General features: G+C 42.5%; 2 protein-coding genes and 1 pseudogene across 2 annotated transcripts; all 3 read left to right on the plus strand.

Moving 5' to 3' along the window:
- Positions 1-1,199: 1,199 nt before the first annotated feature.
- On the plus strand, positions 1,200-1,544 carry LOC123766718 (uncharacterized). Its single transcript, XM_045756020.2, has one exon. The coding sequence runs from the start codon at positions 1,200-1,202 to the stop codon at positions 1,542-1,544; it is 345 nt and encodes a 114-aa protein (XP_045611976.2).
- A 1,358-nt stretch (positions 1,545-2,902) lies between these two features.
- Positions 2,903-3,616, plus strand: LOC138372114 (uncharacterized). The gene has a single exon (XM_069337411.1). The coding sequence runs from the start codon at positions 2,903-2,905 to the stop codon at positions 3,614-3,616; it is 714 nt and encodes a 237-aa protein (XP_069193512.1).
- Positions 3,617-3,797: 181 nt separating this feature from the next.
- LOC123767093 (U2 spliceosomal RNA) lies at positions 3,798-3,976 on the plus strand (annotated as a pseudogene).
- Positions 3,977-13,630: the final 9,654 nt, after the last annotated feature.

The following is a 13,630-nucleotide window of genomic DNA, read 5'->3' on the forward strand; positions in this document are numbered from 1 at the left end:
AGTCCTCACCTGCCCTCTCTCCTCCTAACTCCCCACCCAACCCACAGTCTACCCAGTCCTCACCTGCCCTCTCTCCTCCTAACTCCCCACCCAACCCGCAGTCTACCCAGTCCTCACCTGCCCCCTCTCCTCCTAACTCCCCACCCTACCCGCAGTCTACCCAGTCCTCACCTGCCCCCTCTCCTCCTAACTCCCCACCCTACCCGCAGTCTACCCAGTCCTCACCTGCCCCCTCTCCTCCTAACTCCCCACCCAACCCACAGTCTACCCAGTCCTCACCTGCCCCCTCTCCTCCTAACTCCCCACCCAACCCGCAGTTTACCCAGTCCTCACCTGCCCCCTCTCCTCCTAACTCCCCACCCAACCCACAGTCTACCCAGTCCTCACCTGCCCCCTCTCCTCCTAACTCCCCACCCAACCCACAGTCTACCCAGTCCTCACCTGCCCCCTCTCCTCCTAACTCCCCACCCTACCCACAGTCTACCCAGTCCTCACCTGCCCCCTCTCCTCCTAACTCCCCACCCAACCCACAGTCTACCAAGTCCATACCCGCCTCCTCACCTCCTCACACTGCACCTAAAAGCCCTTCTACCTAACGCCACCTGCCCCAGCACCCAATCCCCTCTCCTCCCCCTCCTCTACCACCACTCCCCCCCCCCTTTAGCCCTCTTCCAGAGCCTGATGATAGTGCTCTGATGTCACCAGCCTCTAACACAGACCATCAAGATTGGTCTCAACGCCAAGATGACGATGACGATGGAGACGGCGCCGGTGATGAAGGGGAAGACCAACCCCAAGGACAAGAAGAGAATACCCCTGATGAGGCTGAAGAAGAATGTTTACTGGAGGAGTTCTTACCACTCCTACACGATCTCCTTCAACACCCAGACTGGGACGCCTTCACGGAGCTGCTGCAGCAGATAACAACAACAATGTACGAGCATTTCAAGATTCTTACTGATGGTAGACCGACTACATCAACTGCCATTGACGTCAACGACTGTACAGCTATCCAACGGCTGTATAGAAGAAATCGGAGGAGGGCAGTAAGACTCATCACAACAAGAGAAAGTGCCTGCTGTGCCATCCCCAAAGAACTAGTTGAGGAGCACTTCACCCATACGCTTGGCGTACAAGACCCCCTCTAAAATCCCGACATAATTACTGCTATACCTGAACCACCTGACGACCGCAGGGAAATGGACACCGGAGAGCTCACGGAACGAGAAGTAGCAACGAGGCTCTCCAGGACAGAGAACACTGCTCCTGGAGGTGACAGGCTCACCTACAGCCACTGGAAGCGAGAAGACCCAGGATGCCGTGTAATCACAGCCATCCTCAACATATGCTTCAGTCAACAAAGGATCTCAGAGGCTTGCAAGTCTTCCCGGACGGTACTTATCCCCAAGGCAGGTGACCCTAATGACATCACAAACTGGAGATCAATTACACTCTACCGCACCATATACAAGTTGTATACTGGTTGCCTCTCCTCCAGACTGGGAAACTGGATCGTCGATAACGAAGTGGTGTGTCCCGCCTAGATGAGATTTATGCCAACGGACTGAGTCCTTGAACATAACTTCGTCCTGCAACACTATCTGGATGTAGCGGCCATGCATCATGCTTTGTGGCCATGCAGGACATGGCCACAAAGACATCTGCATTGCTTCCCTCGACATAACAAATGCCCTCGGTTCCGTCCCGACTGAACTCATCTCCGCAGCACTCCGGCGGATGGGAGCAGGAGATGACTTCCTAGCAGTTGTCAACAGCAACACTACAAGAGTTATGACGATTAGTGGCGAGACGGACGAAACCCCAGCCAACTGCAGAGTCAGGCAAGGATGCCCGATAAGTGGACTTTTCTTCAACATTGCCATCGAAGCTATTCTGAGGACTGCAATCAACGCTGGCCTTGAGGCTGACCCAGACTTGAAGCATCCTTGCCTAGCATACGCCGACAACATCACCTTGCTCGCCGAGAACGAAGAGACTGCAAGCTCTACTCGACACAGCTGGGAGAGCCTGCCAAACCGTGAAACTCACCTTGTTTGAGTTTGTTGAAACTGAAACTTGTTAACCCAAACAAGTGCTACTCCATGCACATGTCGGGACGCACACCAGTGGGATTGAGAGAGACCCAGATCCAGATTGGGGGAACCAACATACAATATCGGCTTGGGGGAGACCACTCCAAGTTCTTGGGACGCCCTGTCGGCTTCCAACTAACGTCTAATGATTCCTCAATTGAAGAATACGTCGAACTTGGGAGGAAAGTTCTTCTGAGCAAGTTGGCTCCATGGTAGAGACTCTATGCACTGAAGACACTCGTCTTCTCCTCGACAGTCTTTGCAATGAGAACCTGGCAATTTAAGAAGACTGCGTGGGCCAAGTTAAATGTCAAGCTGAAACCACACATTAAGAAGACCTGTATCTGCCAGAATGTGCAACCAACGAGTACCTTTATGGCAGCACACGAGCGGGATCCTGTGGGATCCCGTTAGCAGCAGAAGACTCTGACTTATTCATCGTCGACATGACATTCAAACTCCTAAACTCGCCGGATGTTGACACAAAGGAGATTGCACGAGAAGATTGCCGCCTCGTAGTGGCTGAAAGAAGAAGAGAAGAAGTTATACCTAAACACGTCTGTTCCTATCTCTCCAAAGACGAACTGCCTGGAAGATCAAGCCAAATCCAAACTCTCTGGTCTCGGGGAAGGGATGTCTCCGGAAGGATGGAGACGACATGGACAGCTGATGGAGAAAGCATCTCCATAACATGTGGTAACAAGACTCTAAAAGCTGCAGCAAGAAGAATAGTAGCCAGAACCATCAGAAACCACAACAGACTTCTTCGCGATGCCCGTCTACAAACCGTATGAGACCAGAGGAAAGTAATGAGTGTGGTCTCACAAGAAAAAGCATCATCTCACTTCATGAGAGATGGAGAGTACACGACGTTTGCTGACTGGCGCTTCATACACCGAGCAAGATTGAACTTGCTACCTCTGAGTGGAGTCACCCGACGACCAAATGCAAACAAAACCTGCCGCCGATGTGCTTGGCAAAACGAAACTTTGCCACATGTCATGTGCCATTGCATGACATACTCTGATGCCTACAGAAGGATTCATAACGCCCTATTGGACAAAGTCAAGATAGCCGTCTTAGGACGCCATTGGAAAGTGATATCAGAAAATCAGCGCGTTCTAAGCACAGACAGTGTCCTTAAACCCGACCTCGTCATCGAGGACAACGAACTTCTGATCATCGACATCACCTGCCCCGTTGAGAACACGGGGGCTGCCTTTGCAGACGCACAGACTGAGATGGAAACGAAGTTCGCCGACCTTGCTGCCAAGATGAGGGCGTTGCTGCGGTACAACAGAGTGACCATCCACGCCTTCATAGTTGGACCACTAGGATCATACGACCCACTCAATGAGCGACTGATGAAGAGATTGGCATCGAAGAAGTACCTCGCCACCTTCAGGAAGCTGTGTGTGAGGCGATCAGATGGTCAAGGATGCGGTACATCGAGCACATCACTGGGGCTCGACAATATGAATAATATGTCTATTAGTATGTATGTAAAAATTTGTATTATATAAATGTTAGGCCAAAAATAATTCACACTCTGTAACTTGCATAGATCCTTTGTAAACAAACAAGTACAAAAATACAAATTACCTTAGAGAGACCCAGTTCAGAGAGCCCCAGAGACCCATAAACCTTAGCTTTGCCAAAAATGTTAAGCTTAGGCCTGATGAAAGCATTGTAAAAACCCACGCTGTACCATTTTTGCAAATAAAATCTGTTCTTATCTGCTTAATATCTGATACGATCCCCATGTGGGATCCTCGATATTAAACTGATTTTTGCAACATGGCGAAGTGCTAGGAGCTTGCTCCACCTTTGCCGCAGATCGGCGCGGTATTGCAGTTAGAAAATACGTTGTTGTTGTTGTTTAAAATTCGCTACTTGGAACAAAAGGTTCCAAGTAGCACGGGCTATGGTGAGCCCGTGGTGGACTTACCTGGCACAGGAGAGGGGCTGTAACTAGGATATGAAAAAAATACGTTGTTGTTGTTGTTTTAGATTCAGCTACTCAGAACAAAAGTTCCAAGTAGCACGGGCTATGGTGAGCCCGTGGTGGACTTACCTGGCACAGGAGCGGGGCTGTAACTTGAAGAAAATACGTTGTTGTTTTAGATTTAGCTACTCAGAACGAAATGTCCATGTAGCACGGGCTATGGTGAGCCCGCAGTTGAGTTCGGTTATTCTCGATAACCTTGTTACTCTGATATTTGGGTCAAAATATTAAATGGAGGTGGGGTTTCCTCCTTTTTCCCTTTGTTTCTTTTTCGCTTCTGTTCTAGTCTTGTTTTAATAACTTATCTTGGTGGCGGATGTAGGTGCAGAATGTTCACTAGTGAGTCACATTCTTTAACGGCTTTTCTAATCATTGTAGTCGCTGTGGCATGTACATCAAATGTAGCCGCTGTCGTTGGATTAATGTTGAGGTTAATGCGCAGGGCTTCAGTAGCTTCACATTCCAGTAAGTAGTGCAGTAATGGCGTCTCTGCTTCTGTTCCACAAATTTGACACTCTTTAACTATTGGGTTTATTACCTCCCAGCAGCACTTGTAACCGAGTCTGAGTCTGTGTATGGCTACTGCTATGTCTCTGGATATCTTTTTGTCAGGCTTGAAAGAGGAGTACCCAGTGGCTTGTTCGTACCATATCGCAGTGGATCTTCCTTCCGCTACTTTGGCTCTGTGGTGAGTTTTGATAGTTGGGAGTATTTTCTTCTTGATTTGCTCCTTAACCAGTAAAAAACTTGGAGGTATTTGAACCTGTATAACAGGTAGAGCAGTGGCAGTTTTTGCTAGTGAGTCTGCCTTTTCATTACCATCTATGCCAATGTAACCTGGTATCCAATTTAGGGTGATTGACAGCCCTAGATTATGGGCTTCTTTTCCTATATGTTGGATTTCTGTGAGTTGTATATTGTCTCTGTGTTGACTAGATAACAATACCTGGAGCTAAGATTTAGAGTCGGTATGACTGATGACATAATGTAAATTATTCTCAATTGTATAATTTATGGCCTCCTTCAGGGCATATAATTCTGTTTGCAATGTTGAGCACCCACTATTCATGCTCCAGTAAGCTTCATGGATGGTAGTGTAAACTGCTGCCCCAGCAGAACCTCTTTGTTGATCAACTGATCCATCTGTGAAGATGTGAGTCGTTGTAGGTCTTGAGATGGTTTCCATTTGTTGTTCTATAACTGCTTTGAGCCTCTGCGAGTCACATGCTGATTTTTAACTGGTAATCCTTCAATGATAATCTTTAGACTCGATTCTTCCCATGGAGGAAGCTGCCGAAAGTGTTGATATGGTCTATCTTCCCCTTTGTTTTTAATGGTCCATTTCAAGCCCACTTTCTCTAGAATCTTCACCAGATTATCCGTCCATGCTCTTGTTCTATATTGAAGGTTTCTCTGAAGCTATCTTTGATTGACAGTCTGGCGGTGGTTCCAACAAGTTTTGCTGTTATGGTGACTATCCTTTGTTTGATCCTGTTTTCTAAGGCTGGTAAGTTGGTTTCCATTCTTAGATTCTCTCTACGCGTCCATATAGGTGCTCCCAGCATTGTTCTGAGGGCATCATTTTGAGACACTTCCAGTTTCTCCCATTGGTTATCACTGAGAGGATGTTGTAATGGAAAGGTATGTGACTAAACTGACAGGGCCAATGGTACAAGATAAAAGAATTCCTAAACTAGTGGATTTAGGAAGGCCCCGGCCTCCAGGGAAGGAGGTACTTATTCCCAATAAGTAATAAAAGTTAGGTTAGGATATCTACTCGCAGTCTAAGGTGATTCCCTATTCCACACTCAACAGGGTTAAAGGAAACCTCCTTCTTATACCTTATTTATTAAACCCTCTAACAACCCCCCATATACATTAACACACTAAAATTTATTTTATTTTATTTTATTTTATTTATATATATACAAGAAGGTACATTGGGTTTGTGAGAATACATTGGATAGTACAGTATTTACATTCTTGTAAAGCCACTAGTACGCGCAGCGTTTCGGGCAGGTCCTTAATCTAGCAGATAATTTTAAGTAGGTAATTTCTATCAGAATTGATAAATGATAAAGATACATTACAAGAGAAAAATGAGACGAGAGAGATAAGTATAAGTATATTAAAAACACTTATTCTCTTTACCACTCTATCTTACGTTAAATACCTTGGTCCACATAAGCAGGATTCAAGGTTTACAAGGGCAACTAAGGTAAAGACTACTTGGCAAGGGACACTAGCAACGACTCTAGCCCGGTACTACTTGAGCACACGTGGTTCCACTGAGACCCCTTAGAGTAACTTAGCAATATAAACACTAGCTGTTATGGGGAGTATGAAGTGTTACTCAGAAGGGCCAATAGCTAGAATCAAGATGTATCAAAAATAGTGGGATAGATAGGCCCGGCCCCCAAAGGAACATAGTTTCCTGTTAATGCTTCAAGGTTTTAGAAACAGATCTGTTGTCTAGACGACAATCACCTACAACACTTCAACAGGATTAATGGATACACCTCAAAAACTAACTTATTTATTAAACCCTCTAATAACCCCCATATACATTACTATAATAAAAAACACTTTACCACACTACCTTACGTTAACTACCTTGGTCCACATAGATAGGATACAAGGCTTACACTTGGAAAAGCTAGGGTAAAGTCTACTTGAAAAGAACTCGAAGGCTTGAAGCAGCCTGGGGTAGCTAAGCCCCACGTTGCATCCTAGTCACAACACAATACACTTAGGGATGCCCAAAACTCACCTTAATTATCTCCGTTCCTTTCTCCCACACATTATTCATAGGGGCTGTCGTTGGCTTCCAGCTCTTTCCTCCATGTTCCTGCTGCACAATCTTTCCTTCCTTCGAGGATACATCTATCCTGCTTGTAGGACCCGTCCTAGCGTCTCTCAGATGAGGCTTCATGAGGCATAGATAGGAACCAGTATTGTGGCTGCCTCGACAATTACAGCAAAATGGGACGATTTTTTTTTCACTTTTTTCAATCTTGACTCTAAACTCTTGCGAGTTGTGTTTCTTACCACAATACCGACACCTGGGGTCAAACTGGCATTTCCATGCCATATGTCCTCAACGAGAACACTTCATGCATAATATGGGCTCCTCAATGTATTTTGCAACTTTCCTGTAGCTTAGTCCTTGCGCAAAAATTCAGAGGCTCTTTCCGGAGCCTCACCCTTTACCAAGGCAACAACCTGGCATTGTTTTTCACCACGAACACTGTTCCTCTTTGCCCAAACAAACAACACTATCATTGTTGAGAAGAAGACAATCAGGATCCAAATAAGTTTAATATTTAAAACTATGATCTTTGTGTGCATCATACGTTCTTCCGGAGTAACCATCACAATATTCTCAAAACCAATCGTCGTTAGGCATTCCATGGCCTTTTCTGTCCCAACTGTTATGTAGGGCCGGTGAAGACCCTCATTGAAGAGTGGTTCATATTCCAAACACTCCTTAGCCAGACGTACCGTCCACTCCAGCTTTTGGTGGAAGTTCAGTTGGCATGTTGTAGGGAATAACAGCCGCTTCCTTAGTTCCTTCTATTAATCTTCGTGTCTTGCGTCCTGCTGGGTAGGGTTGCCTGTTGAGAGTTCCTGGGAGTTTGTACCATAGTTGTCTCCTGTCGTGGATCACAGCAATTTTTCTGTCTCTTTTTCATTTCCTCTTCACTATCACTGTCTCGCTGTCTATGAAAACTACGCCGTTTTTCCTGGACATTGCAACGTTGTACAGCCTGGTATCACCCTGTACTTGAGAGTCATCCTCACTCTCACAATCGACAGTCCCAGTGCAGGATTGTCCATCACTGAGGCAGACCGCCTCTGCCATTTCTCCAACACGCAGATGCATAGTACAAATGCAGCAGTTGAGCACAATTTCACAATATCCAGGAGCGCCTACACTACCACCGCACACGACCTCGGGCCGGTTCGGACTGTGGGTTGAGGTGTTGGGAGGCATTTGGAAGGTCATTAATGTAGATGAGAAAGAGGAGAGGGCCAATTATGCTACCCTGTGGAACACCAGTGTTTATGGATAGGGTGGGAGAAATGGAATTATTCACAGAAATATACTGGAGCCTGTCAGTAAGGCAAGATTGAAGGTATTGTAGGGAGTGACCTTTGACTCCATAATGATGTAATTTAAGAAGATTTTGGTAGTTGACAGTGTCAAAAGCCTGATGTAGGTCCACAAATAACCCAACAGGGAACCCATTTTTATCAAGGGCTGCATGTATCAAGTTAATCATACTAATAAGTGCATCGTTAGTGCTTTTTTTGGGTCTGAAGCCATATTGGCAAGAGTTAATTATATTGTGTTTGGCTAGATAAGAGTAAAGTTGCTTGTAGATAAGTTTTTCAAATATTTCTGACAAGTTTGGCAGAATTGATATAGGTCTGAAATTGTTGACATCAGTGAGATCACCACATTTATGGACCAGGGTTACTCTCACTTTTTTTTTAGAATATCTGGAAAGATGTGGAGTTAAAGTGACTTCTTGTAGAGCAATGCAATGGCAGGAGCTAAAAATCTGGAGGCTTCTTTTTTAATTAGAGTTAGTATCTCAGCAAGGGCACTAGACTTTGTTTTAAGGGAAAGGATTATCTCATTAACATTAGTGGAGTTAGCAGGCATTAGGTACAGAGACTGTGGATAGTTACCTGTAAGGTAGTCCTGAACATTAGGTAGGGAGGATGGAATATCATTAGCAAGGGATATCCCAATGGATGAGAAGAACCCATTGAATTCAATAACAGTATCAGAGGCTGAAAGCAAACCATCGTTATTGGATAGGCGTACTGGTTTTTTATCTATTTTTTTTTATCCTAATATTTGGGAAATAGTACCTCGTTTTCTTAATGTTGCCCTTATTTGAGTAAATTTATTTTTGTAGTACAGTATTTTATTTTGGCTCTCATGATTATTTGTCATGGCTCTCATGACTCCCGACGCCAGACAAACTATCGCTATGGTAGTTTTCTTGCTGGCTTCTAGTCTACAACTCCAGAATTTGCACCAATATGATGTCACACCCTGTATATAAAGGCTTGTCAGCGTCCAGCGCAATACGGGAGACATCTCCCGTCACGCAGGGTGCAGTCGCACCTCCACAGATCTCCAGTATCATCTCTTGATACTGGTGATGGCTAAAAAGGGCCACCAATTACGGGCTATTCATGCCTGTGCCACCTTTTGGGTGGCTTAATATTCATCATCATCATCCAACGCAGCAGATTACCCTTCTAGTGATCATTGCTTCAGCATAGTGATCAGCATCTAGCCTCGCCCACAGGTGACGGTAGACGCACATTTTGTATCAATTTTTACGTTCATTTTTGTTATTAACGTAAAATTCACATGTATATATTTCTCTTTTGACTGTGTTTAAGCCAAGTGGATAAGTTTTTTTCATTAATTGTTACTTATGATTGTGTGAAATTAAAGTAATTTTTTGATTAAATTAAATGTTAAAAGTTTTTATTCTCTTTGTTTTTTGCCCGCAATTGAAACACTGTAGAGGACCCAAGCAGATTTATTTTTTTTTTTTTTTTTTTTTTTTTATTAATGTGCGTTTGGCACAACACCTGCCAGAATAGTTACTGCTCTATTCCAGGTCACGTCACAGTAATCAACTCTTGTCAACTTATATTGCAGTTACTTGTTGATATAAAAACCTTGCTAGAACGTACCTTTTAATCTTACCCGATATGTTAGATTAAGGACTGCCTGAAATGCTACGCATGTTAGTGGCTTTACATGAATGTAAAAATACCAATCCTATGTAATCTCACCAACCTATTGTACCTTCTTTCAAATAAATTATTATTATTATTATTATTATTATTAATATTATAGGAGAATGGTGTATACGAGGTTGGAAGCCAGAGTGAATGGCCTCGCCCAACTTTCCAAAATGACACACGGGGTGTATGGGAGTGTCAGTGACCAATCAGGGTTGGATCCACTATCACATCCACTGCCATTGTGATCAAAGTATTGCAGGATAAGTTAAATTATTCGATCCAAAAAAATGACATCAAAGCAGCTTATAGAGTGGGTACCAAATCATCTGGTACTAATAATAGGCGTATTCGTTTAAAATTAGATAGCTGCTCCCGCAAGACTGATCTTATCTCATCTGCAGTTGCTAGTAAATCCACTGTTTATGTGAATGAATGTCTGACCAGGTGCAGGCAAAATATCTTTTTTAAACTGCGTGGCTTCTGCAAAAATTCCCCTACAATTAAACACTGTTTTGTGCGAGATGGTAAAATTATAGCTAGGAGGACTGACACTGGAAAAACCTATTCAATAACCACAGAAGCTCACCTTAATTCTTTCCTCAGTGACTGTGGGTTAGCTGCTGTATAGCCTGAATTCAGATTATAATCTCATATAACTACCTTTGTGTACTCTAGCTCTGCCTTTCCCTTCAAAAGGTTTTAACTTTAGTTTAAAAAAGGAAAAAAAAATAATAAAAAGAATAATATTGTCATCTTTATTATTGTCTTTTTTTTTCTTTTTACTCCCATGTTCCATAGTACACTGGCTTTGCCTGTGTCCTCTAGTATTAACTTCATTATCCAATGTTCCTGAGTGTATCTCTATTTAAACTACCTCAGTTTGTTTTAGTGTAACTTTAGTATTCAATTATAGTGTACTTATAATAGTATAGTAAGCAAGCTTATTATCTTATAGATTTCATAATTTTTTTTTTTTTTTTTACTTTTTTGGTCATCTATTGTTATTAATTATTCTAGTTAATTTTTTACATTCCTAGTTCCCATTAAGTTTTTTTTTTTTTTTTTTTTTCTTTTTACTTAAAATTACCATTAAGTTTATTTTACTTTAGAATTTTTAATCTGCATTTTTCTTTGTTTTCTATTTTGTAATTTGCCATTCTTACCTTGTTTTCCTGCAATCAGCCTTTTTATGCAGACAAGTATAGACCCAGAACTAAACCTCTTATCCACTATCTATGACAATCATCACTTCAATGATCAAAATTGCAGATACAGTATTTTACAGCACATGATGTAAACAATGTATTAACAGATAATCTCAATATCTCTGTAATCAACTTGAACGTTAGATCCCTAGGTAAACACTTCGATGATGTTAGTGCCTTGATTGAAACTATTGACAACAAATTATCTTTTATTATACTTACTGAAACGTGGTTGAAAGAGGATAATACTCAACTCTTTAACATGCCTAACTACTCGGCAATTCACAACTGTCGTCAAATGCAGAGAGGTGGTGGTACTGCTCTTTACTACCACCAAGAACTAACATGCTTAAAAATAATTAGAACTAGAGACTGCTGTGGGGAGTATATCTTCGCCAGTTTCAGAGTCAAGGGTGCCGAGTCTGTCCTGTCTGTGGGTGCAGTCTATAGAATTCCTAACACTGATGTGTCTGAATTCAACTCAAACCTTAGAAATCTAATACTAGATAACAGATTGAACAAAAACCATCTAATTATCGCAGGGGACTTTAATATTGACCTCTGCGAGCCTGAACACCCTACTGCTGTTAGCTTCCTCAACTGTATGAATTCCTGCTTCCTCATACCCTTAATCACTAGACCAACTAGAATCACTGATAGTACTGCTACGACTCTAGATCACATCTGGACCAACATAACCTCTCCGCTTACTTCAGGTATAATCACCGATAGCACTACAGACCATTACCCCACATTTCTCGTAACTAACATTAGCAAACCACCTCTAGAGACAAGGGAGTTAAGCTTTAGGCTGCACAATGAAACTGCTATAAACAATTTTATAACTGCTGCTGATAATGTCAACTGGGAGTCCGAGTTAGGTAACATAGGGGACATCAACCTAGCAGTGAAATCTTTTCTACAAACAACTCTTAGCCTTTATAACACCCACTGTCCTATGCTTACGAAACAAGTCACAAGCAAAAGACTTAACAATCCTTGGCTTACAAAGGGAATACTTAAATCCATTAACAAAAAACACGACCTTGAGAAGAAGTATAGGCTAGGAACAGTCTCCAAAGAATTCTCAAAGAATTACTCGTTATTGCTATCTAAAATAATTAGACGAGCCAAAACTAAATACTATGAAGATAAATTTACCCAAATAAAGAGCAACATTAAAAAAACTTGGAGCACAATTTCACAAATATTGGGATCAAAGAAGATTTTAAATAACAAACCAACACTCCTTTCCAATAACGTTGGTCCGCTTTCAGCCTCTGATTCTGCTATTGAGTTCAATAGGTTCTTCTCTTCCATTGGGTCATCCCTTGCAAATGATATTCCATCTTCCTGTACTGATGTTAAGGACTATCTTACAGGTAACTATCCACAGTCTCTGTACCTAAAGCCTACTAGTTCCACTGATGTCAATGAAATAATCCTTTCCCTTAAAACCAAGTCTAGTGCCCTCGAGGAGATACCAACTTTAATTTACAAAAAAGCCTCCAGATCTCTAGCCCCTGCTATTGCATTGCTCTTCAACAAGTCACTTGAACTCCAAACCTTTCCTGTCATTCTAAAAAAAGCAAGAGTAACCCCTGTCTACAAATGTGGTGATCTCACTGATGTTAACAACTATAGACCTATATCAATCCTGCCTAACTTGTCAAAAATATTCGAAAAGCTAATCTACAAGCAGCTTTACTCTTTTCTAGCCAAACACAATATACTTAGCTCTTGTCAATATGGCTTCAGACCCAAAAAAAGCACTAACGATGCACTTATTAGTATGATTAACGTAATTCACGCAGCTCTTGATAAAAAGGAGTTTCCTGTTGGGTTATTTGTGGACCTGCGTAAGGCTTTTGACACTGTCAACCATCAAAACCTTCTTCTTAAATTACATCATTATGGAGTCAGAGGACACTCCCTGCAATACCTCAAATCTTATCTTACTGAAAGGCTCCAGTATGTTTCTGTGAATAATACAATTTCTCCCACCCTACCCATCAACATTGGTGTTCCTCAGGGCAGCATACTTGGCCCTCTCCTCTTTCTCATCTACATTAATGACCTTCCAAATGCCTCCCAACACCTCAAACCAATTCTATTTGCTGACGACACAACCTTCATTTACTCCAGTCCTGACCCCCTTGCTCTAAATGCCACAGTAAATACTGAGCTAGAGAAAGTCCATCTTTGGCTAACTGCCAACAAACTCACCCTTAACATTGACAAAACTTTCTATATTCTGTTTGGCAATAAATCCTCTAATCAGATAAATCTCAAAATAAACAATACCCAAATTTGTAACAAATTAGATGGCAAATTCCTTGGCGTTCTCATCGACCACAAGCTGAATTTCCAGGGTCACATTCTAAATATATCAAAAAAAGTTTCAAAAACTGTTGGCATTCTTTCTAAGATCAGATATTATGTACCCCGCCCTGCCCTGGTTACTCTCTATTACTCCCTCATCTATCCATACCTCAACTATGGTATTTGTGCTTGGGGTTCTACTACCCAAAATCATTTACGTCCTCTCA

The sequence above is a fragment of the Procambarus clarkii genome, chromosome 5 (assembly GCF_040958095.1).
Source record: "Procambarus clarkii isolate CNS0578487 chromosome 5, FALCON_Pclarkii_2.0, whole genome shotgun sequence".
Classification (NCBI taxonomy): Eukaryota; Metazoa; Arthropoda; class Malacostraca; order Decapoda; family Cambaridae; genus Procambarus; species Procambarus clarkii.

Excerpts from the sequence above, each read along its gene's own strand:
- LOC123766718 (XM_045756020.2), top strand. The coding sequence starts at position 1,200 with ATGGACACCGGAGAGCTCACGGAACGAGAAGTAGCAACGAGGCTCTCC.
- LOC138372114 (XM_069337411.1), top strand. The coding sequence starts at position 2,903 with ATGAGTGTGGTCTCACAAGAAAAAGCATCATCTCACTTCATGAGAGAT.